This window comes from Schistocerca americana, chromosome 1 (genome assembly GCF_021461395.2).
Source record: "Schistocerca americana isolate TAMUIC-IGC-003095 chromosome 1, iqSchAmer2.1, whole genome shotgun sequence".
Lineage (NCBI taxonomy): Eukaryota > Metazoa > Arthropoda > Insecta > Orthoptera > Acrididae > Schistocerca > Schistocerca americana.
The window spans coordinates 980,361,891-980,388,819 of NC_060119.1; the positions used below are offsets into that span (position 1 = coordinate 980,361,891).

General features: G+C 45.5%; 1 protein-coding gene across 1 annotated transcript in view; it reads left to right on the forward strand.

Moving 5' to 3' along the window:
• The window catches only part of LOC124548342 (LIM/homeobox protein Awh), a 322,587-nt gene that overhangs the window by 185,284 nt on the left and 110,374 nt on the right, over window positions 1-26,929 (forward strand). Inside the window, exon 2 of the mRNA XM_047125168.1 lies at window positions 11,179-11,360. Within this exon, the coding sequence (XP_046981124.1) occupies window positions 11,179-11,360 (182 nt within the window). The remainder of the gene's footprint in view (window positions 1-11,178; window positions 11,361-26,929) is intronic.

A 26,929-nucleotide genomic window follows, 5' to 3' on the forward strand; every position in this document is an offset into this window, starting at 1 on the left:
TGGTCACTCCTCCACGAGTTACGGCGTGCAGCGTGACCACGCGAATTACTGACGCGATCTTGTTGCTAAGTGAGTAGCAGACTTCAGTTCTACTCATCTGCGATGCGCCACGGCAAGTCTTTGCAATCCCTTCTGAATATCTCCAACATTTCTCCCCAGTTACTTCAGAAATACGATTAATATTCGGCGATCTTGTAGGTTAATTGAATATTCCGCAGCTGCTGGACTACAGCTATGAACAAAATCATTGTGGTGCAGTATTAATACTGAAATTTATGCTCAAGGTTAGACGATGCTAAGTTTCTGTACACAAAAATGACGGTGTTGATATTACGAGACCCTTTCGATTTGGCAATATGAGCCCCAAAACCAAAGGGGTTCGTGTTACAATCATAAGAGCTTCGTTTAGTTTCGCAGTTTTCCGTTTGTGTTGCAGATGACTCGTAAAGAGTTAATGCGTAGGAGAAAAAAAAAAAGGAGGAAAAGAAGAACTTAGGCTAAACAAGACACAGTAAAAGCTTCGCAATAAAGTCGGAGACTTGGTGAAAGTAAATGGAAAAATGAACCAAAAGGATTATTATGAAGCCGGTCGATGTGGCCGAGCGGTTCTAGGCGCTTCAGTCTGTAACCGAGAGACCGCTAAGGTCGCAGGTTCGAATCCTGCCTCGGGCATGGATGTGTGTGATGTCCTTAGGTTAGGTTTAAGTAGTTCTAAGTTCTAGGGGACTGATGACCTTAGACGTTAAGTCCCATAGTGCTCAGAGATAATTGAACCATTTGATTTGATTATCACGGTATTCTCCAGCGATATATCAACACATCTATTTTGCATTCGATTGGGAAAGGGTTCGTCTTCCAGCAGGACAACGATCCGAACCAACCTATTTGTGTCAGAACAGTGTGAAGTCTTCTGAGGTTCTGAAAATTTTGAAAAACATGGAGTGGCCTCACCAGGCCCCTGGTTGTAGCCCAGTCGAATAAGTATGGCATGAGTTAGACAGCAGGATCTGAAAACGAGGAGTCATTTGTGGGATCATGTGTAGCAAGAATGAAGACTAATTCCAGATGAAACTCCGGCAAAATTGACCCATCGCATGCCGAGAGTATGCAAGGCAGCGAGGAAAGCAAAGGATGGCTATTTTTGGGACTCTAGTAGTTGCATTTATGTATGTACTGTTTGAGCTTAATAAACATTTAGAAAACAATAAAATGCAATTTTGTAATGCATTTCCTTTCCATTGTCCATAATCATTTAGTACTTACAAATTTATGGAGGGCAGTGTATTCCACTGTCAGAGGTATCAGAACGATTTTCACTTACAGGTTTCGACTCAGTCTTTTCCGGATCAGGATCCCTTATCTCAAATTGACGCACTTACCCTTCTTCATCACACCTGAAAGTTCGTAACATCCTCTCGGTATCACCCTGCAAGTGATACGAGTAGTGTCCTCGAGGAAACTTGTGCGTGGATCAGCTCCCCGGCGCCAGTGTGTGGGCGCTGCCTCTGCCCCCGGAGCTGCCCTCGCCAATGGCGGGCGTGACGTCGGCGCGGGTTGCAGGTCACGTCGGCCACGCCCCTCGCGCCCCGGCCGAGAGGCGCTACGCGTCCACACCTCCCCGCTGCAGCACGAGCCGCCGTCTCCGCCGCAACGCCGAGGGCTCACGCTGCAAACGCTTTACGCCTTTTAGACTTCCAGTTACCAGAGAAACGCCGTCAGTACGATCATACGGTAGCTTTATTGACGCGAATTATGGCGTTTTTGGAAAATGAACATCTCCCCTATAAAAACCAACATGGATTCCGCAAACAGAGATCCCGCGAAACTCAGCTCGCTCTGTTCCTCCATAAGATCCACAACACAGAGGACAAGGGCGCTCATGCTGATGCCGTTCCTTGATTTCAGTAAGGCATTTGACACCGTCCAGCATTGCCATTTAATGAAAAAATACGAGCTTACGGAGTATCGGAGAGGACCAGCGACTGGATTCAAGACTTTCTTGCGACAGAACTCAACACGTCTCTCTTAACGGAACTAGATCGACAGATGTAAAGGTAATATACGGAGTACGACAGGGAAGAGTGACAGGACCGTTGCTGTTTACAATATATATAAATGATCTAATAGAAAGAATCGGATGCTCTTTAAGGCTATACGCAGATGATTCAGTTGTCAATACCAAAGTAGCAACGCCAGGAGATAGTAAGAATTTGCACAACGACCTGCAGAGAATTGATGAATGGTGCAGGCTCTGGCAGTTGACTCTGGACGTAAATAAATGTAACATATTGCGTATACACAGGAAAAGAAATCCACTACTGCACAGCTACACTATTGATGACAAACAGCTGGAGACAGCGTCTGCCGTAAAATATCCAGGCGTAGCTATCTAGAGCGACCGTAAGTGGAATGACCACATAAAACAGATAGTGGGAAAAGCAGGCACCAGACTCAGATTCAGCGGAAGAATCTTAAGAAAACGTAACTCATCCACGAAAGAAGTGGCTTATAAGACGCTTGTTCGCCCGATTCTTGAGTATCATGTAGGTCTGATAGAGGAGATACAGAAGATCCAACGAAGGGCAGCGCGTTTCGTCACGGGATCGTTTATCCGCCGAGAGAGCGTTACGGAGATGCTAAACAAACTCCACTGGCAGACGTTACAAGAGAGGTGTGTGCATCACAGAGAGATTTCCTATTGAAATTTCGGGACAGCACTTTTCAGGAGGAGTCAGACAACATATTACTTCCCCCCACATACATCCCGCGTATTGACCACGAGGAGAAAATTCGAGAAATTAGAGCCAATACAGAGACTTACCTACACTCATTCTTCGCATGCACTATTCATGATTCGAACAGAGTTGGAGAGATCATATCGTGGTGCCGGAACTACCCTCCACCACACACCATTAGGTGACTTGCGGAGTATGATATAGATGTAGATGTAGCTTGCTATTATTGAAAGCATGCTCTTTTGTAAGCGATGTAGATAGTTCCCACTAGAAACTTAAGTCGGTTGTGCGACCTCGTTCAATATCTATATCAGTTACAACAGTCGAAATAGCGCACCTTGCAGCGAACATCTTGTGGAATATAAATAAATTTTGGGGACTGATGCAGAGACGCTATCTACGAATTTAACAGTTACAGTGGTCAGCAGTGTCTACGCTTCATTGTACTTGCAGGTATTATTATATGCCAGAGGGAACGAATGTCTGCATGGGGCCGATCTAATGCAATCTGTGAAGAAGGTGCAACCGGTGCAGTGGGTGTTAAGAGAGCCACAGAATGGGCTGCTGGCAGCCCAGTGGACGAAACCTGTTTATGGCATACAGAATTATATGTTCAAAGTACATACAATTACGTTGATATAAGATAAGATAAAATTATATGAATCAATACAAGTGCATATAAACACATGAGTCAAAACATTATGACCACCTGCTTAACAGCTTGTTTGTCAGTCTTTGGGAGAAATACATGGCTGATTCTGCGTATCAAGGATTCGACAGTTTGTTGGTGTGTTTCTGGAGGTACGTGGCATTAGATGTCTATGCACAGGTCATGTAATTAGCATAAATTTCGGGCCGCTGATTTGCATACGCGGTGATGGCGCCCGGTAGTGACCTAGACGGGTTCCATAGGATTTACATTAGGCGAATTTCGTCGCCGAGACATCAACGTGAGTTCACTATAGTGCTCTAAAACCACTGTAACAGGGCTCTGACTCAGAGATATAGACAGTTATACTGCTGAAAGATGACTTCAGCGTCGGGGAAGACATCAAGCTGGAAGGGAATAAGGGATGCAGGTGGTTCGCACTGTCAGCGTGTCTTCGATTACTACCGCAGGTCCCATGCAAGTGCAGGAGAATGTTTTCCATAGCATAATACTACTCGCACCAGCCTGCGTCCGTGTCACACTGCACGTTTCGAGTTGCCAGCGTATGTAGAGACAATCAGCGACCAACTGTACCAAAAATGTGATTCACTCGAAGAGGCGCACGTTTCCATTGATCGATGGTCGAATCTCGAAGGTCCCGTGCTCACTGTAATCGTAATTGACGATGTCGTTGGACCAACAAGCAAACACGTAGATGTGGTCTGCTGCAAAGTTCCATGTTCAACAACGGTGTGCTCCGAAACACTGGTGCTTGCACCAACATGTGCTCTTTCGGCAGAGATGCCGCACATCACCGTCTATCCTTCTTTACAGAACAGACAAGCCTCTGAGCCCCAAGTTCTGCGAAGAGTCGTGGACGTCCACTCATTTAGCGCCTAGTGGTAGTTTCACTATCATTCTACCTCTTTCCGTAGATGATCACGACAATAGCACGCGAACATTCGAACAGCTTCGCCGTTTTTAAGATACTCATTCACAGGCTTTGCGTAATAATAAATTGCTCTTTGTCAAAGTCTCTTATCTCTTTGGATTTCCCCACCTGCAGCCTATACCTTCCCTAGGGTAATCCCCCGTTCGTATATGCTCCTTACATACTTTCGATACCGCGTAACGTGCCCGCATGGCCACCAGGCGGTATTCAACGTCGCATTGGCCAGTGGTGATAATATAGGGAATCGGCAGTAGACAAAGGAAGCTGAGAGATCCATTTTCATTAAAGAGGATATCCTAAGACTCTAGCTGGGTAATTGCTGGCTGTGTTGCGGCTACAAAGTCTTTCCGGCTACGCATGAATTTTCCTCTTTGGCAGTCGTGCAAAATGTGTACCAGTGTTTGTTCCGATATTCCGCTTTCACAATGGGCAACATCGGTAATTCCCCACTTATGTGACGTTGATCGGGTCACGGCGTGGCCAGTTGTCATATGGTTTAGGTAGCTCGTAATTTTCTTAGTTGGTTCGCACCTGGGAGTTGGATGGTGGGATCTGTGTCGCCTAACCACTTATGGCCATGGAAGGATGGCCACTGATTTCTTCATTAATCTCTTAGATTATAGCTTTCTGGGGCTAGCTGGCCAGTGTTGACCTAAACTGGTCCTCTAGATTTTAATCGTCAACGTGGTAAATTGTTCAGTGTTCCATTAATAGATAAGTCCCTGAAGCTTCTGAGTTTCATCTATTCATGTGATACTGCTTGTTGTGATTAGAAATCTGGAGGGGCAATACTGACCAGTACTGACGGCCATGTTGTTGGTGGGGATTTAAGAGTATTTGTCACTATCCTCATAGCGTCATTTAGATGAATATCTATTTTGTTGACAGTTACTTCAACCCCAAACAGGAGAACAATATTCGGCGACAGGATACGTAAGTGCTTGTACAGCAGTTCTTAAGGTGTCTGAATTATATCCACAGTTAGCACTAGCCAGTTTCCTTAAAATGTTGTTTCTCGATTTTAGCTTCTGTCTTATTAGTTCTAGGTGTTGATTAGGTGAAATTAGCTTAGTTCTGTTTTATCAGGGTTCGGGCAAAGTCCTCTCTTTTTGTTATACTGGTCGAGCTTTTGTAGATCATTAGTAAGTGTTTGTTCACCTTCTTTACGTGTGTTGCTTTGAGTTGCATTTGCCAGGTCGTGCGTATATCTAAGCTTTACAGAATCAGTAGTGACTATGTCGTTGGTATATAACTTAAATCAAGCGGGCCCAGAACCGAGCCTTCTGGGAGACCGTTGTTTGTTGTATAGGATTTACTTGTGGTTTCTCCAGTGTCAAATTTAAATGAGCGGAGTTTAAGCACGTTTACCACTAGTTCTTTGACCTTTGAGCTTGAAATTGTTTGATTTAGCTTTTACACTAATCCATAATCCCGTGACTAGCGTGTATACGGTTCTCAGGTGTCGACGTGACTGCTCTCCAACAATTTTTATTTACGCTCTGTGTCAGTCACTGGAGCATATCTGCGCTTAGTATACCTCAGACCGCCTTACGTTACTTGACATTGATTTTGGTTGTTTCTTTCTTGACTGCGTTTCTCATTGACGTGTTTCAGCCAACCTCAGGACGATCTCACTTTTCACGGTCGTGGCTATTATTTTGATTGTGGCGCTATCTCCTCCTATTGCTTAACGCGCAACGCGCTAGCTTGTGAGGAAGAGAGGTGAGCCATCCCCGTATCGAGCCTAGTGACGGATAAAGGACCATTGGTATGATACATTTGCCAGTCTGAGAGGGGTTTTCATGAGGTTTTCCACGATCTTTTAGGCCAATACTGAGTTGGTCCCTAATAATCTTCGCCTCAAAAAATATGATACACAAATAATTGAAATATTTTAACACAAAAATCAAAATTTACTTGGTCACAGACAGATGGTGCACAAGATTTCCCAACCCTTGGATTAACTGACGACTATGGCGGCAGAAAAGGCATGCAGGTATGATGATAAAACGAGTTTTCGAAACCTGAAATACAGCGGGCTTCGTATGATGGGATAGAAGCTACAAAAGAGGGAGTGTGTCTAAGTCAGCATATTCCACACTGAGAAATAGAACGGTTAAACATCGACACAAGAGGTCAGAGGAGCACCTGTGAGGGCTGCCAGGCTATTCCTCAAGTTCCCGAGGTCGAAGACACTCTACGACACTTTGTTAACAACGTTTAAGTTTTTCCGTCAGTCTGCCTAAGGACCAGAAAGGCGGATATTTCAATGCCGAATTCCAGGTGCTGTTAAAAAAATTATACGGAAGGCGCTGCATCCTGCCGGAACTTTCGAAAAATTTATTTCCAACGGGTGCTGTAAAACACCTTTCGTCATGGGAGAATCACTCGCCCTTAAGCCAGCATAGCAGGTCCTGGGTGCTGACCACAGCCTATTTAGAAGGATTGCAGGAAGTCTGACTCTTCATCTGCAGGTTGAGCAGAAGTCCCATTACACAGCTTGCCGGAAACCTGCCCTTGAGTCCACCGCGCGACCACTACGGTCGCAGGTTCGAATCCTGCCTCGGGCATGGATGTGTGTGATGTCTTTAGGTTAGTTAGGTTTAAGTAGTCCCAAGTTCTAGGGGCCTGATGACCACAGCAGTTAAGTCCTATAGTGCTCAGAACCATTTGAATCATTGCCCTTGGGTCCACAACAGTAAACACAGTGGTGATGAGAAGAACGTGGCCTTGCGAGTCTGAAATTATCTGCTTGACGTGGATGCCCGAAGAGAACTGTCTTCTGCCTGCTCTGTGGTCAGTTACACTGTCGTCTTGCCATCTTCGTAGTTCTCCAGGCGAGGTTTCCAGCCCCCAACGAGGGGGTAGAAGGGGGGGGGAATAGGGGGTTGGGGGTGGGCGAAGTGTCGTGGGGTTCTTGACTGCATTAAAGGCTTTTATATCTTACGAATATAAGTTTCGAGATATCTTTGCAAATTTTCAGAGAACAAAGTAACATGAAAACTATGGGTTTCGAAAATTTCAAGGAATTCTGCAAATTATATCCTGCGTTTAAGGTAAGATATTTTTTTGTCTGATACCAATTGGATAGCCTTGTATCCTTACTGTCTATGGAGAAAGTTCCACACAGGTAAAGGCGCCCCATTCACATGCCGTCATTGTCACATCCGATGCCTTACGAGAGGTCACAGTTGGAACTGGCAAACCATAGTCAGTTGAATAAGCCAAGACAGAGAGGTGAAGATCCCATCACTCACCGAGAAAAACTAATAGAAAGACTGACTTCCCGAACGTAGACGGATGTAACTGGAAAAGCTGCATTCCCCTCACTCGCTCGCGTAGCCATAGCCTTCAAATCTGTGTGTACAGTTATAGCGCTAGGTGAAACATAGTGGCGAATACATACTTCGCTTTTATATCGTCTAAATTTTGATGATGTTAAATTTGTGAGAATTTGTTGCTGTTCAAGTTCTTAAATCAATTAATTATATAACACACGCACTTCTGAAATTTTCGAACGATTACTTTTTGAAATGCTGTATTTCTCTTGACTGCAATTTCTGTAAATTGTGCTAAAGAGATTTACCAACAAGGGAAACTCCTCATCGCACCCCCCTCAGATTTCGTAGCAAGATGGCCCAGTGAATAGCCCGTCAAAAACTGAACACTGGTGAAGCATGAAAACAGGAAGAAAAAACGCGAAATAGAAACAGTGAACGGTCCAAGAACAAGAAGCACACTAAAGAAGAGACTGTGACAGCAATGCCCACGTGGGTAAGTGGTCACGGTGTTAAACTGCCAGGCGGGGAGCCCTGATTTTTTATAACATTACTGTCTGTCCGATCATTGAAATGTTTGTACTCTTTCTGTGCCTGGGCAGTTTTCATACTATACATTGGTTATAGACTATGAGTCATGTGGTAAGAATACACTACCGTTGCAAGTAAATGTTATGAACTGTGAGAGCAGGCGAGATACCACACAGACGTAACACAGAAATGAAAAAAAAAAAACAGCTGTGAACTATGTTACAACAAAGGAATCCGAGAGTCAAAACTTCCAAAACGGAACGCAGCTTCAAAAACGTTAAAACCATATGTTGTGACAGAGCATAGGGAAACTGTGTGATGTGAAACTTTTGCGTTCATTTGTTGCAGCTTATATGACAAACTATTATGTTTTCATAATTTTCTTGCGAGTGATCACATTCACATTCATGCGAACACCTATAACAGGCAAGGAGGCATATCTCACTCACTTGCCAGTCCTACAAATTAGGTGCCCCCATAAGAATTCCTATCATGTGACATACGTACTGTCACTAATGCCGTATACGACATAACAGATATGTTTCCCGGTGGAGGATTCGGTTAACTTGTAGACATGTCATCAAACATTTGCGGTTCCCATTCAAAAGCCACTTCCTTTCGGCTGTTAATAGAGCAGCTGTGCACAATCAACTGTCATTATATGTCCCTACCTTACACCTCGTTGTTGCAAACGGACGTTACAACACGACACAGACACAAATTTGAATAAAGCGGCCGGCCGGAGTTCCCGAGCGGTTCTAGGCGCTACAGTCTGGAACCGCGTGGCCGCTACGGTCGCAGGTTCGAATCCTGCCTCGGGCATGGCTGTGTGTAATGTCCTTAGGTTAGTTAGGTTTAAGTAGTTCTAAGTTCTAGGGGACTGATGACCTCAGAAGTTAAGTCCCATAGTGCTCAGAGTCATTTGAGCCATTTGAATAAAGCGATCATAAAGAAAAAGAAAATTGGTAGGAATGATGTTCGAACACGACCTTTTAACCTTCCAACACCGTAACTATGTAGCCAAGACGCCACTTTTGTTTACTGTTCTTCTATATTGCACTTCTTGTTCTGTTTCCTTCTACAGTTTCTTCCTGATTTCATTCTTGATCTGCGTTCAGTTTTTGACGGGCTGTCCACTGGCCCCTCTTACCACTAAATCTGAGGGGGGGGGGGGTTCCCTTGTAGTACTGATGTCAAAAAATCTTCATCGACTGCAGGTCGCCGAACTGGCGTCAAATTGAAAGACCAGCACCCGGCGAATGGTCTGCCCGACGGGTGGCCCTAGCCATACGATTAAATAAATTAATTGAATCATTTTACGTATTTTACTATTTCAATTATTATCATAGGCATCTATGTACAATTAAAAGTTGGGGTGACGCAAATTTTAGAGAGAGAGAGGGGAGGGGGGACTGTATAAGACACTGTGATTCCTGCGAGAACCGAACCTTGGACCCGCGCCTTGCAGTTAGCGCCACTTGCGGCGGGGCCGCAAAACCTACACTGCTGGCCATTAAAATTGTTACACCAAGAAGAAATGCTGATGAGAAACGGGTATTCATTAGACAAATATATTGTACTAGAACTGACATGTGTTTACATTTCCACGCAATTTGGGTGCATACATCCTGAGAAATTAGTACCCAGAACAACCACCTCTGGCCGTAATAGCGGCCTTGATACGCCTGAGTATTGAGTCGAACAGAGCTTGGATTGCGTGTACAGGTACAGCTGTCCATGCAGCTTCAACACGATACAACTGTTCATCAAGAGTAGCGATTGGCGTATTGTGACGAGCCAGTTGCTCGGCCACCATTGACGAGACGTTTTCAGCTGGTGAGAGATCTGGAGAATGTGCTGGGCAGGGCAGCAGACGAACATTTTCTGTATCCAGAAAGGCCCGTACAGGACCTGCAACATGCGGTCAAGCATTATCCTGCTGAAATGTAGGGTTTCGCAGGGATCGAATGAAGGGTAGAGCCACGGGTCGTAACACATCTGAAATGTAACGTCCACTGTTCAAAGTACCGTCAATGCGAACAAGAGGTGACCGAGACGTGTAACCAATGGCACCCCATACCATCACGCCGGGTGATACGCCAGTACGGCGATGACGAATACACGCTTCCAATGGGCGTTCACCGCGATGTCGCCAAACACGGATGCGACCATCATGATGCTGTAAACAGAACATGGATTCATCCGAGAAAATGACTTTTTGCCATTCGTGCACCCATGTTCGTCGTTCAGTACACCATCGCAGGCGCTCCTGACTGTGATGCAGCGTCAAGGGCAACCGCAGCCACGGTCTCCGAGTTGATAGTCCATGCTGCGGCAAACGTCGTTGAACTGTTCGTGCAGATGGGTTTTGTCTTGCAAACGACCCCATCCGTTGACTCAGGGATCGAGACGTGGCTGCACGATCCGTTACAGCCATGCGGATAAGATGCCTGTCATCTCGACTGCTAGTGATACGAGGTCGCTGGGATCCAGGTCGGCGTCCCGTATTACCCTCCTGAGCCCACCGATTCCATATTCTGCTAACAGTCATTGGATCTCGACCAACGCGAGCAGCAATGTCGCGATACGATAAACCGCAATCGCGATAGGCTACAATCCGACCTTTATCGAAGTCGGAAACGTGATGGTACGCATTTCTCCTCCTTACACGAGGCATCACAACAACGTTTCACCAGGAAACGCCGGTCAACTGCTGTTTGTGTATGAGAAATCGGTTGGAAACTTTCCTCATGTCAGCACGTTGTAGGTGTCGCCACAGGTGCCAACCTTGTGTGAATGCTCTGAAAAGCTAATCTGTTGCATATCACAACATCTTCTTCCTGTCGGTTAAATTTCGCGTCTGTAACACGTCAATCTTCGTGGTGTATGAATTTTAATGGCCAGTAGTGTATAATTTCCACGTCTGTGTCATCGATGCGCCTTCGTCCATCGATGGCAAAGATGTAAGAGCGCGCAAATAAAATTGTGCGGCGTAGGAGTGCAGCGGTGTAATGTGCGGTGTGTGGTTTGCAGACGGAGTACCGGGTGTGCGCGGCGTGCCAGGAGCCGATCACGGACAAGTACCTGCTGCAGGTGAGCGGCCGCACGTGGCACGCGCACTGCCTGCGCTGCTGCGTCTGCCAGCTCGCCCTCGACCGCCAGCCCTCCTGCTTCATCAAGGACGACAGCGTCTACTGCAAGGCCGACTACGCCAAGTAAGTTGCCTCACCGTCAGCGTCTACCCTCACCTCTCGTATACGACTTTTTTCAGTAGTTAGAAATGACAATACTTTGTTCGTCGTAAGTTTTACTCTAATTTAGACAAACGACCGTTCAGAACGTTTAGTGACTGGTCTTCGGGCTCAATGCGCCTATCCCAGACATTGTAAGCCACTGGAAATAGGCCCTACTTATATATTACTTATTTCCTTGTTATCCCATAATGAATGAGACGTTCAGACAGTCGTTTTTCCCTCGCGCGATCCGCGAGTGGAACAGAGAGAGGGGGAGGGGGAATATGATTTTGGCGCTTGGTGGCTAGCGGAGTATGTATGTGGATGTAAATGTAGTGCAGCAGTCTAGAGAACTGAGTGTTTTGCCAGGCACCGCGTAGTTCTTGTTTCAAAACTCATTACAAAGTCATATTCTTCACCCCGCCATGCGTGCTCACGTGGTACTGTCGTTCGTACGCGCTGCAAAAACGTGGGAAGTTACGTCTTGCTCTGTAGTGAAATATAAGGGGGATAACCGTTCAAGAGCGGCGAGGAACATATTGCTCTGACTGTAAACCGAGTATTGCAGCACATTATTTCACTGTAGTTACACGTTTTTCTGACAAGGTGAAGCCCGAAGATGCGGCCAACCAATTCGCCTCATATTGGCAGGTCGCTTGTGGACAACCTTAAACGAAAGACCAATATTTTGTGGCTCAGTTACCCCCTCTCCCTTTCCCCTTTTTGAGAAAATCACCCATAAATTTCATGACGTGCAATCGACTTAAAATGTGCACTATCAACAGAGAATTGAAAACTGGGCATTTTTATTGTCGTCTTGGGTGTCCACAACTGCATATTATCGCAGAAATCGAGGAAAGGAACCATTAAGATTGCCGCTTATGCACCCACAAACTAAACGCTTTCAACGAAAGCGCCTCTGGGGTAGTGACAAAGGCATCTGGTTGCGGAGAAGAGAACCTGTGTTCAAACCCCAAATGCGTTCTTATGTTTTTTCTTCTTTGTATCTTGTGCATACCGAAACTGTTAGGAGGAGGATTAATAAAGCAAGTAAATAGATATGGTATTATAACGAGGTAGACAGAAAATTTCTGAAACTACTTGCATTAGTAAAGAATTAAAATTTTAAGCCTTTTTGTATGAAAAAATTCCGAATAAAAATTCCGATACAACACAAGTCTGCTGCTTCCCAGCCAGATGCCTTGGTCGCTAGTTCAGTACTTAAGGGGGCAGACGTAACAGTTTCTTTCTTCGATTTGCAGAACATGTGCTTGTGGACATCATATATGATGATGAACACTTTTCAGTTTTCTATCTGTGTGCCAAAACCGGTAGCCAGCAGGCTACATAAATAAACTGCGACTGTAGACACAAACGTATACTTTTTCAGTACTGTATTGGTCGCTGTTCCACCGACAATATGTTTGGAAGATGTAATTGTAAAATAGAACTAATCTCGCCATTCAACTCAGACCACAGTCTAATGCTGTGACGGAACTGAACACTTTAGAACAAAGATAGGTAGGTCGAACTAACAGATGTCGAAGACATACAGTTCCCGCATAACTCACTAACGCCATTTATTGCTGGCACGAGGCGTTTTAATTCACAGGGCATAGCATATGACGCGTATCTGCGAGTAAGGACTTTGCGGTTACGGATACAGCTGATTCGGCCCGTGCCGAGCTCGAAATGTGGGGAAGAAAATAGAAGAATGACGAAATGTATTTGATACTCCAATTCGCTACCGACATAGTCCGCTAAGAAGAGGAAGTTCAAGAGACACGAAAACTGTGTGCGGAAGACAAGACATGCAAGTAAAGAACGTTTCCATAACTCGGAGTCATCTGAGGGTGACGAATTGGCTACACAAAAGCTACAGACTCGTCGTGAGACGAACTGCTTGCGGGCAAGAAATCATTCGATCAGTGAATCGGCTCGAGCCGCAATGTAACGGTGCTTGGAGTCTTGTGCCATATTCGTAACTCAGTGACGAACTCATACCATGTACAACAGCTTTAGTTAGCATTCGCGACGGCTCTACCGTAGCGGTAAGACTTAAGTGTACAGGCCACAAACGATCGAGGGAAGTCAATTATGGGTACGCAAAGTCGCGCAGCAATCTTTTGCATAGGGGCGGAGTGCGAAAATAAATATTTGCGAGATGAGAAGACACTGCACTATGCACTATGTCCGTCTACGTCTGCATCTATATGCTTCTGTACGCGCCCTAATTCCTCTTCCTCTTTCTCATTATCCCTATGCGAGGTATACGTTGATGGCAGCATAACGGAAGCTCTCTTTCTCCACGAGATCGAAAGACCTGTAGACAACAGCGCTCGGGTTGATGCCGTGTTCATTGATTTCAGGAAGGCCTTTGACAGCGTCCCGCGCTGCCTTTTAGTTAAAAAAAAATACGAGCTTATCGAATATCGTACCAGATTTGCGAATAGATTCAAGACTTCCTTGCAGATAGTATTCAGCACGTTTCTCTTAACGGAAACGGCGGAGGTTCGAGTCCTCCCTCAGGCATGGGTGTGTGTGTTTGTCCTTAGGTTGCTTTACGTTAAGTAGTGTGTAAGCTTAGGGACTGATGCCCTTAGCAGTTAAGTCCCATAAGATTTCACACACATTTGAACATTTTTCTTAATGGAACAAAATAGTCAGATGTGAAGATAATTTCTCGAGTACCCTAAGGAAGCATGGTAGGACCGTTATTGTTTACAATATTTAGCAGAACGCGTCGGATGCTCTTTAAGACTGTCGGCAGATGATGCGGTCGCCTACAAAGAAGTAGCAACGCCAGAAGAAAGTATCTATTTGCAGAATGACTTGCAGAGGATTGACGTATGATGCAGGTTCTGGCAGTTGAACCTGAATGTAACTAAATGTAACATATTGCGCATACGTAATAAATGAAACCCCTACTTTACAACAATACTACTGATGACAAATTGCTGGAAACTGAATATACCAAAAATATCTAGGGGTAATTGTCCAGAGTGACCTTAAGTGGATCACATATAACAAACAATAGGAAAATCAGATTCCAAACTGAGATTCACAGGAAGAATTTTAAGGAAATGTAACTCATCCTAGAAACAAGTGGCTTAAAAGGCGCTTCTTTGACCGATCCTTGTTAATCATCTATAAGACATCCTTACTAGGTATACTGATAGAGGAGATAGCGCGTCTCGTCCCGGCATCGTTTAGTAGGCACGAGACAGTCATCGAGATGATCAAAAACCTCCACTGGCAGACGTTACAAGACAGCCGTGATACATCACGGAGAAGTTTGCTATTGAAATTTCAGGAGAGCAGTTTTTGGGAATAGCTGGACAGCATATCACTTCCTCGCACACACATTTCGGCTAATGACCACGACGAGAACATTCGAGAAATTACAGGTAGTGCAGAGGCTTACCGACAATTATTCTTCCCACGCGCCTTTCTCGAGTGGAACAGGCTAGGTAGGGTCGGTTTAGTGGTAACAATAAATGGTTCAAATGGCTCTGAGCACTATGGGACTTAACATCTGAGGTCATCGGTCCCTCCCGCGTCCGGCCATCCTGATTTAGGTTTTCCGTGATTTCCCTAAATCGCTCCAGGCAAATGCTCGGATGGTTCCTTTGAAAGGACACAGCCGACATCCTTCCCCATTCTCCCCTAATCCGATGAGACCGATGACCTCGCTGTTTGGTCTCTTCCCCCAGACAATCCAATCCAATCATCAGTCCCCTAGAACTTAGAACTACAGTAAAGCGTCGATTATCCGAAGTAATTGGGGGACATGGGTGTTCGGAAAACTGGTTTGTTCGGATAATCAACTGTACATGTTTATTTGTCAAAAAGAAGTACTGTACAGTAAATTTATTCATAAAAACAGGCATCTCTTTTAGTATTACAAAGTAACATACACCTTTTAATAATCTCATATTTGTCCCTCATAGAAAGGACAACACGTTTACGTTTAAGCATTTTGTATCGTCAAGTTCACTTTTTCACGCAACAGCACACAAGTGGTCGTAACAGAGAACAGAAGGTGACTGTTTGCACCGTGAGAAGCTCTTCTTGGGGGCATGCAATCCTTCAAACTGCGCGGAGCGGCACGCCTCAACTCTGGCTGTTGCTGTGAACAGCTTTGATACTGCCGCTACTTCTACTGCCAGTGCCAAGCCGACAGAAGTGTGCTGATTGTTGAAACACAGCAACTGGCGGCTTGGCCTGCCAGCAGCACCTTGTGAAGGCCCCTATTAGAAGCAATGTTCCGCCAGCGGTGGGAAATTTGGTTTAGTGAGGGGGATGATGGACGGTAGGGTGGGAGAGTAACAGGTGCGAGCGAGTACACAGTTCGGTTAAGCGGTCGTTCGGTTGACCGACGTTCGGATAATCGATGCTCTACTGTACTTAAACATAACTAACCTAAGGACATCACACACAGCCGGCCGGAGTGGCCGTGCGGTTCTAGGCGCTATAGTCTGGAGCCGAGCGACCGCTACGATCGCAGGTTCGAATCCTGCCTCGGGCGTGGATGTGTGTGATGTCCTTAGGTTAGTTAGGTTTAATTAGTTCTAAGTTCTAGGCGACTGATGACCTCAGAAGTTAAGTCGCATAGTGCTCAGAGCCATTTGAACCACATCACACACATCCATGCCCGAGGCAGGATTGGAAACTGCGACCATAGTAGTCGCGCGGTTCCGGACTGAAGCGCCTAGAACCGCTCGGCCACCAGCCCTGGCTAGTAGTAACAGAAGTACCTTCCGCCACACACCATTAGGTGGCTTCCGGAGTATGATGTAGATGTATATAGATGTAAAGAGAGCTACCATTCATTGCACAAAGTGGAAAATTTGTCCAAGTCATTCTGCATTTCCTTTACGATCGTCAAAAGGCGATATTCCCTGTAAACAACAGCATCACCAGCGAACAATGTTATTCTGCTGATCCTTTCTGATAATTTCTGTAGTGTTGACAGAAGAGCCAACACCGTGTTACTAGTGGGGGCCGAAATGCACACGTTTTAGCTCACGCAGGCTGGCGTGAGGAGGGAAGGACTCTACTGACGTGAGGTCTGGAACATGACAAGGAATTAGAAGTCAGAAAGAGGACGTGGTTAGTTTGGTAGTTAACTTTAATCCATTGATGATGAACGTCGCTCTTGACGTGACATGATTCACAATATTATCTGTTCAGAATAGTAACTGAATATGGCGCCTTGCTAGGTCGTAGCAAATGACGTAGCTGAAGGCTATGCTAAACTGTTGTCTCGGCAAATGAGAGCGTATGTAGACAGTGAACCATCGCTAGCAAAGTCGGCTGTACAACTAGGCGAGTGCTAGAGAGTCTCTAGACTAGACCTGCCGTGTGGCGGCGCTCGGTTTGCAATCACTGATATTGGCGACACGCGGGTCCGACGTATACTAACGGACCGAGGCCGATTTAAAGGCTACCACCAAGCAAGTGTGGTGTCTGTCGGTGACACCACAATTTCTGCCACCGTCGAATGATTGAATCGAAAGAACTGACAACTCATCAACCGCTTCCGGCAAACCTATACTGTCAGAGTTGGAGGAAAGGGGCGTAATTAAAGCGAAGGAAGCAACATATTCGTAATCCGGCCTCAGCAAGTTACTTAACCGACGTTGCTAGATTCCCCACCCGCCTTAACGCCTCGCTACAATCACTACGCCGCGCCGCTGCGACTACAGAGGCAGGCGCCTGCATTCTCCGCCCCATCCCCAGTGCGGCAGCGCGGAGGCTGCGGGAACGACCCCACCCCGCGGCGCCGCGGCCCAGCTCGTCACGTCTCAATCCGGCTATCCGCCCTCTGGAGGCGCCGCTAACTACCCATTGTCTGCGGGAATTACAGCGCCGCTGCACGGCCACCAACTTGCGACCGCACTGCCACATCACACACGCTCTGCCGGTGAAGCTTGCGATCGTGCGAATGTTCCGTATTAGAAACTGTAAATGCTTTCGATATTTAAGTATCTTTATGGCTGTAATATCTACTAGAAATGATAAGAAGCGCATACTCGTATGGTGCCCCCACATTTAGTCCATTATTATTCGCTTATCACTGATTTTAGAGTGAGTCTTGGCGACCTGGCTGATTAAGTGTAGTGTGAGTACGAACAACAAAATAATTTTGTTATCAAAAACTTATCACGTCGCTTTGCTTAATAAAGATTAGACATTTTGTTTTGTATGAAACTACTTCTAACAGACAATCACTTCATGATTTTATTGATACTAGAATGCGCAGCGGCATATTGTAAGGATGCCGCGATCAGTATCCTTGCCAGCAGCAGGCACTAGCTGGCGATCCTTACCCTCTAGAAGAGGGGTGTTGTAAGGGGTCCGTAGGCCCTTACTATAAGTTTTGCGACAGCACAGGTCGACAGGACAGACAATCGATAGTGTGTGTCGGGTTGCGAGAGCGAGAGCGAGTGTTGAGATAGTAGAGTGGGACCCAGGCTGCGTGTTGGATTGCAGTGTTGGATTGCAGTGTTGGATTGTAGTGGTGGATTACAATGAGTGAAATTGCGTGTGACTATAATGATTAACGAAAGGGCCTGTGCTAAGATTAGCCGTTATTAACTCTGTAAGACGAAGGCAGTGGCTGTCTCCTTACTTTGTGTTTTTGTGATGAATATAGGTCATTGATTAATGAAGCTGTGTTGTTGTTCTTCTTGGCACCAGACATATCATTATTACAGCATTTGAGAAGGACAAAATGGAATGTAACATCTCCGTAGCAGTCCAATCCGATTGCCAGCCCCATTAGGTACACGGTCACATTAATTATTATCTATTTGGGCTGCTATCAGATCCCGATCGAGCGGGATAAGTAAGTAAAGTAATAATAAACCGGAGTGTTACAGTGTCCAACCCGCGATCTGCGGGCCGTATGCGGCCCAGAATAAGTATTAAGTATAAGTATTGTATCTTCGATACAATTGGTAAAAAAATTTAAAAAATCCATAAAATTCCATTTATGTGATGTTTTAGAAATTGGATATATTCAATCTGAAACTCGCGCCACATGATGCTACTTTCTCATTGGTCCATAGTCTTTTTTATTTATTTATTTATTTTGCTGAGCAGTTAGTGTTAATTATATTCTGTGCAGCCCAAAATCACTCGTCTTCTTCCAGTGTGGCCCAGGCAAGCTGAGAGGTTGGACACCCCTCTTCTAGAACTTTCTATAGTTTCCGTCTTTTACCGACGGACCGATTATGTTGACTAACGATATAGCGAAAGGGCTGTGAGCCAGAAATAAATTGATTTATAAAGTGTTTAGCAAGAAAATGTTTGAAATCTTATGGGACTTAATTGCTAAGCTCATCAGTCCCTAAGCTTACATACTACATAACCTAAATTATCCTAAGGACAAACATACACACCCATTCCCGAGGGAGGACTCGAACCTCCGCCGGGACCAGCCGCACAGTCCATGACTGCAGCGCCTTGGACCGCTCGGCTAATCCCGCGCGGCAAAGTGTTTAGCAGCGCACTGAATTATTTCCGAAGGTCTTATGAATAATTTTGTTGAAAATACAGCTACACAAAGAACAGTTAGGCTACAGTTCAGCGTTTCTAAGCAATCATGGCTGAAGTACGTTTCTCAAACTATAGCTCGATAGCCTAGCATTAACATCACTGTCAGATCTCTAAAAGTAATGGGAGGGACCTTACAATATTGCACATTCATATATAGCTCTCAGTTACAACCTCACTTAAATTCAGATTACGCTTCTCCTTTTGCAGATGTTTCACGTCACAGTAACTCGAGTGATGACATTCATAATGCACAGGAAATTTATTATGTATCTCCTTCATTGTGGGAACCACAGCCGTAAATTTATTAAAGGAATGCGGCATTTTTCCACTTAGACTGCATTTGTGTAAACTTACTCTTTGGTCCACAACTAGTTTCAGCTTTTTAAGCCGTTATCCAGTGCCTAGCTAGAAAAAGGAGCCATACTTATCGAGATATTCACGTGATGTGCTTCCGTCCGTTTTGGTTTACAAATTTTTATTATTATTGGACATTTCCTGCCTGATGTGCACCAACTATCTGTCAAACCGTCAAAAACAGTGACATTTGTAAATAAGAACGAACGGAAGCACATCATGTGAGATACGTATGGCGCCTTTTGTGGTTAAACATAGGATAATGCCTTAAAAACCGATATTAGCTGTGCAACGAAGACATTTAAATAAATATAGCCTAACTCACCGTGAGTGTATTCCCTGGCATACTAAATGGGGAAGCTTATATATGCAATATTGGGCCTAAAGTGATTGTTTGAGGGATAAAGGCACCCTGAAAAGTGCTTCCTTGAAATGTTTCATTCAACATGTTGATTCTTCTGTCACTTCCTGGGAGAGCAACTTCATAACTATAAATGAAAAGCACAAAATTGTGGATATTCCGCAGTTTTAATTCATTTGATTAATCGTTTTTCGGTTTTCAAGGCCATCATGAGGCTTTAGATTTATTTAACGGATAGGAAAATGCTTCCGAAAAAGCAACAGAAGTTGAAATACAGGCAAACGTTCACAAGACATGTCACACACAACAAGGCATTGTGGATACTATATCTCTTCATGCATTAAACAGTTACCACTGATTCTCACCGTTAGTACGGACTTCATTTCTTATTTATTTATTTTTTTGTATAGAAAGTGGAGGAATGGTTGTTTGGGAGGCAGGCAGCCGACATTACTGCTGTACAAGTCACGCTGACTGATATCCTGGGGGACCTTTTATTTTAAATATAAGGTTACGTGACCACGGTACATGGCCGAAGTGTAAGCCACCCATCAACCACTAGCGCAAAACCTATATTACAGGCTATACAGTATTGGCTTTTCCTACCTACGGGGCTGTCTGCCAAAACTTGGTAATCACTGATCAGACACAGTGTCCTTACACACTTCTAGCCGCAGGTACACCAAATCTACCCATAAAAGACTACTTTGTAAATGACACCTCATACTTATATGCCCTATATTTTACTTTATTTTTGTTACTGTGGTTTAACTTTCCCTATAATTTTTGTTTGTATAACCACAGGTAAGAAAAATTAACTTTTTCAGTTGTACCTTGAATATATGTCACCCAAATTTATTGCATTTTGCTGAATTTATTTTTCGTGTGTGGACTGTTGTCGTAATTTGTTATATAGCTCATTAACTCAGTGTGTCATATATTTTATTTAAGCTAAATAGTTTGTAACTCATTTTGTTGTCGAAATAATTCTTCTCCTTTCCGTCTTATATCTAATATTAATGACGGTCATCTTTGACAGACAACTGATCGAATGTTTGGGGGTACCTAATCTAAAGTCCTCGCTCTCACAAAATTCATTGCGACGCGCATTTATCTTTCTACCTGATAATGGCCTAACAGTCGAAAACCGATTAGTTAAATAATAAATATTGTAGAATATTACACAAGTCTTGTGTTTGTTTCGTACTCAAAAAACTTTGGGATTTACCAGTGTTATTGTACTTTTGTCAGACATCGTTAAGCTCAATACAACATTTAATGTCTTCAAAAGAGTATAAAATGAAGATCCAAAAGAGCAAATGGTAATGGAATGTGGCCTAATTAAATCAGACGATGCTGATGGAATTAGATTAGGAAACGATACACTAAAAACACTAGATGTGTCATGCTGTTTGGACAGTAAAGTGACTGACGATGGCCGAAGAGTAGAGGATATAAAATCCGAACTGTCACTAGCAAGAGAAGCATTTCAGAAAAACAGAAATTTGTTAACATCGAGTACACTCGTATATATAAGTATTCGGAAGTCATATGTAAAGGTGTTCGATTGGAGTGTAAATTTGTACCGAAGTGAGAGGTGGATGATAAACGGCTTAGACAAGAAGACAATGGAGAAAGTTTTGAGATGTGGTGATACAGAAGAGTGCTGAAGATCAGAAAGTTACGTCGGATAAGTATTGAAGAGGTGCGGAGTAGCACTGGATAGAAAAGAAAATTATCATACGGTTAAAAGAAGGATTAATTGATAAGGCGCATTCTGGGGCAACATGGAATCTTCAGTTTGGTTATGGAGGAAGTGTGCGTGAGTGGGGGAATTTTTAAAGAGAGGCCAAGGCATCACCATAGTGAAGCACTTTCAAATGTAGATAGCTTGTAATAGTTATGCACAGATGAAAGAGGTTGCACAGGAAAAGTTGTATGAAACCAGCTTTCGGACTGATGGCCACAACAGCAACAACTAAAACTACTACAACAAATACACTGACGGAAAAAAATCGCAGGACCGAAAAATAATAAATGTAGAGTAATGGGATTTTGGGAATAAGTTTGTATAGGTGACATATTTAAGTGGTTAACTTTGCAAGATCGTAGGTTAATGTAAACGCGAGATAAGCCATTGTAAATGTCAAATGCTGGTACATTAATGAACGTTGTAACCTCCAGAATGTCGAATGCAATCATGAAAACGTCCATGCATGTGTTGTATGGGTGCTGGGTGTCAGCTTGTGAGATGTGGACTTCCTTGTCTGTTGCACTTGGTCGGTCAATACAGGGACTGTTGATGCTGTTCCTGGACGACGTTGGAGTTGTCGACCGGTGATGTCCCATATGTACTCGATTGGAGGCAGGTCTGCTGATCGAGCACGCCAAGGCAACATATCGACACTCTGCAGAGCACTTTGGGTTACAACAGCGGTGTGTGGGCGAGAGTTACTCTGTTGAGAAACACCCCTGGAATGATGTTTATGAATGGCAGCATAAGTCATATCACCAGACTGACGTACAGACTTGCAGTAACTGTATGTGGGATAACCACGAGAGGGCTCCTGCTGCCATTCGAAATCGCACCCCACACCATAACTCCAGGTGTATGTCCAGTGTGTCTAGCACGCAGACAGTTTGGTTGCATGCACTCAGATGGCCTCCTCCTAACCAACTCACGGCCATCACTGACACCGAGGCAGAATCGACTTTCATCAGAAAACACAATAGACTTCCACCCTTCCCTCCACTGAGCTTTAGCTTGACACCACTGAAGTCCAAATGGCGGTGGTTTGGAGTTAGTGCAATGCTCGCTACAAAGCGTCTAGCTTGGAGCTGTCCTTGAAGTAACCTGTTTGTAACAGTCCTTTGTTTCACTGTGGTGCCAAATGCTGCTGAAATTGCTGCTGCAGACGCAGTACGATGCACCAGGGCCATACGCCGAACACGATGCTCTTCTCTCTCGGTAGTGCCACGTGGCCGTCCGGAGCCCGATCCCTTGCGACCCTACCTTCTCGTGATGACCGCTATCGGCAATCGTGTACAGTGGTTATATTCCTACCGAGTCTTTTTGCAATACCGCAGGTAGTCTGAGGCGTCTTGTCACGCTCGACGCGGCTTCCCCGATCGGAGGTTCGAGTCCTCCCTCGGCCATGTGTGTGTGTGGGTGTGTGTGTGTGTGTGTGTGTGCGTGTGTGTGTGTGTCGTCCTTAGCGTAAGTTAGCTTAAGTTAGATTAAATAGTGTGTAAGCTTAGGGACCGATGGCCTCAGCAGTTTGGTCCCATAAGACCTTACCCCAATTTTTAAAAAAATTCCGAGGAACATCCAGCTTCTCGCACCCTTATTACACCACCACCGAGCGAGGTGACGCAGTGGTAGCACAATGGACTCGCATTCGGGAGGAAGACCGTTCAATCCCGCGTCCGGCCATCCTGATTTAGGTTTTCCGTGATTTCCCTAAATCGCTCCAGGCAAATGCTGGGATGGTTCCTTTCAAAGGGCACGGCCGACTTCCTTCCCCATCCTTCCCTAATCCGATGAGACCGATGACCTCGCTGTTTGGTCTCTTCCCCCAAAACAACCCAACCCAACCCTTGTTACATTACCTCATATAAACTCAGCGAGCTGTTGATAATGGCCTGTTCGTCGTCTTAAAGGCGTTCTTGACTGACAGCAACACGCCACATCCAGTCTCAAACGTACCGTTACAGCGCGTGTTTAAAGCAAACCTGCTTTGCATCCTCGTAGTGGCGCTGCTAGCGACAGGTTTACGTGACTGGCGTGAAGCGTGAACAGGCATCGTCTTTCAGATGTAGAAAGACCCCTACCAACTTTCGTATACGTCGCACAACTCTTTCTTGGTTTTGCGACTTTTTTCCATCAGTGTAGATAGCCCGAGCCAAAACAGGAACAATTAAAGCGAAGTAGGACCGCGTAGTCTGCACATCCAAGCCGCACAGTGTAGCCTCTAAGTGACGTACATACAAACGGTCAGCGGTAGCGGAGCGCGTATAGTCACCGTCGCTGCTGTGGCCTCTTCCGGTGTTGACGGTCGCAATTAAGAAAGGCCCGGCAGCAGGGCAGGGCGTGGCTGTCGCTGCTGCCGGCGCAGTCGGCACATCCATTGTCCGCCACTGGCGCAGCGGCCGGCGCACAGTGGGAGTCTATCCGGGCTCCGGTGGCAGGCGAAGCGCAGCCGGCCGGGGGATTTGCTTACGAGGCAGATTCCCATCTGGGCGGCCGCTTAACGCGCCGGACCCCCCTACCTGCGGCGCGCGCCGCTGCCCTTCCTGCCGGCCGATATCGCGGCAGCGCCGGCGAGGGATTTTCGAGAACGGTGCCGGCAGCAGGTGAGAGAAATAAACAAACGCCTCGGCCGGAGCGAGAGAGAGACGGGAGAGGCGGGCGGTAATCCCGCGCACCGGCGAGTGACGCTGCTCGCCACACACACACACACACACACACACACACACACACACATAGTCTCTCTTTCGGGACGCCGGCGTGACTTGCAAATGCCGGCGGTCCATTTGTCATCCGGCAGCGGCGCTCCGTGTGACACGTGACGGTAATCTCGGGGCCGACAATGTCTGTGCGGCGGCGCGCGGGCCATTGTTCCGGCGAGGAATGCGGCGATGCGGGACAGGGATGCATTCCCGGCGGCCACGGAGAGACGAGTCCGCGATCTCTCCACGGCTGGCTGGGATGCGGCCGGCCGGTGTCAAAACAGTGAGGCCCAGCACGGCACAGGCCGGCGGCTGTTCCCGTGTTGAATAAACAGCCCCGAGGACGCGATGACGTGCGGGCGGCACGGACGGAGGACGAGCGGTCGCGGCCGCTCTCAGGTGCACAGCGGCAGGAATTCCATTATCAACACCTGTGCATCCCATTTGAAGGACCTGGCACCACAACTCGGAAGGCTCGAACAGTTTACGACACGCTCGAGAAATCCTGGTCCCTGCTCTAGCTTCTGATCGACCCCCAATCTAGCTACTTCTGTTGGTACAATCTTCACGATGTCTCTTCACGTTACTTACATTTTATGCACTTTAATAATAAAGTAACCCCGAAACATCGACTGCCTTATATCCTAGGGTGCAAGTTATTTGTAAAAACAGCAACTAATAAATAAGTAAAGGTCGAAACCACGATTCAGTCCGACTATAGACGTTTCACTCGTCCCGCGATGCAGCGCGGAGTAGCCGCGCGGTCTAGGTTCAAATGGTTCAAATGGCTCTGAGCACTATGGGACTTAACATGTGTGGTCATCAGTCCCCTAGAACTTAGAACTACTTAAACCTAACTAACCTCAGGACATCACACACATCCATGCCCGAGGCAGGATTCGAACCTGCGACCGTAGCAGTCGCGCGGTTCCGGACTGAGCGCCTAAAACCGCTAGACCACCGTGGCCGGCCGCGGTCTAGGGCGGCTTGTCTTAGGGACTGATGACCTTAGCAGTTTGGTCCCGTAAGACCTTACCATAAATTTCCAAAATTTCGTCCAGTGATCTAATGACGTGTCTTGACACTGTAATTTATTCTCGCCGACGCAGTTACAGTCACTTTAATATGATTTATTTCCTGCACTAAGTATTTAATTCCAAATTAATTTTCTTCTTCGTTTCGTCTGAATATTACCATCTTGTTTTCATGCTGCAAAAAAAGCGGGTAATATTTTTACCTGTTATTCTAATTCTTAATCCCGAATCCAAATGCTCTTTGCAGCCAACCTGGTAAATCGATGCAGTCTCTAGTAACTATATAAATTATTAAAATGGGTACAGAGTCAAGTACTAATTTTTGAAGAACAACATTTTGCTTTTGAGTATTAACTTTACTTAAAATTCACAATAAATGTTCACGTCGATCGTAAATATATGCAGGGCCGTTATAACTTTCGCTACTTAAGAGGGTCCCCATGGAAAACGATTAACTGTAGGACAATGAATCTCTGTGGCGACATTTGTAAGAACATGCGGTAGAGAAATAACGAATAAACTATTTGAAAGAAACTCATATTGACCTCCACATGAGAGGATATCATTTGTCATTTGCGTACCAAGTTTACGTTTTAGGTTACAAACTTTGCTCAATGTGAGGACCATCTGCATCCACGACAGCCTGGAACCGCACCTAGAGGTTGCTGTTCTGCTGTCCGAAACATCTCAGGTGGGATGTTGGCTACCTTCCTCGCTACAGTCATCTTCAGCCTCCAATGTGTGTTATTGTCCCGTTGATAAATCCTGTCCAGCAGGTTGCCCCAAAGCTAGACATCACATGACCTCAAACCGTATGATCTTGGTGGCCACGCACTTTGGAACGATCGCCCAATAATTCGGTTTCTCCAAATGTGTTACGGAGTAACAGAGTAGCCTCACGAGCAGTGTGGGATGGAGCTGCAACGTCAATCAAAACAGCTGGGTCCAAAACACCTCTCTCCGGCACATGTTGACGAAGCACCCGACAGTAAAATGTGCCGTTCGTGCTGCATGTCCTTTGTCCTTGGTGTCAGAGGACCTGAAAGTAAAATGGACAGCTTGACGCGTTCCGTCTACATTGTCTACAAAGTTTCATTGCAACCACCCTTTACTTTACCTCATTTTTCTATTGCTTATTATCGACTTTCTTCTGTTCCTTTTTGTATGGTTACTTTAAACTTTCTGTATTCGTAACCCTAGGATTCGCATTACACAGAGAACGATAAAGATCAAAGATTTTCCAGAAGCTACCTCTACCTGATTATGGGCCGTTATTTGGAACCAAAAAGATAATTAGTAATCGTATTGGTGAGTTGTTGAAACAGTCTTGCGCCACGGCAACGACGCTGATACCCAGGTCTGCATCAAGAGGCACAGGAACAAGGGTCGCGAACTCTCGCCAAGTTAAACAGCGCCTTCATGAGAGATTTTGGTTGCAACGGTTAGTTTCTCAGTCTTTTTCGCTCCAAAGGTGTAAGACGGTTCAAGCTTCATAGTTCATCCAGATCGAAGTACTGCATTAGTCTTGTAATTACAGCAACAGTCGGAAACCCAGCGTCCAACAACTCTTACTTACAAAACGTATCTTGAAACGATACGAAGCAAAAATTCAACATCACGTCGAGGACATTAGAGGCAGGACAGAGAAAGTTGGCCGAGGATGAGAAAGGTGACAGGTGTGTCGGTCTTTCCAAAGGAATCCTGTATTATTCTAAAATTATTGGAACGAAACATAAAAAAAATGTGATAGCAGAGCAAGAGTCTGGAAGACATTACTGGAGGATGCAAAA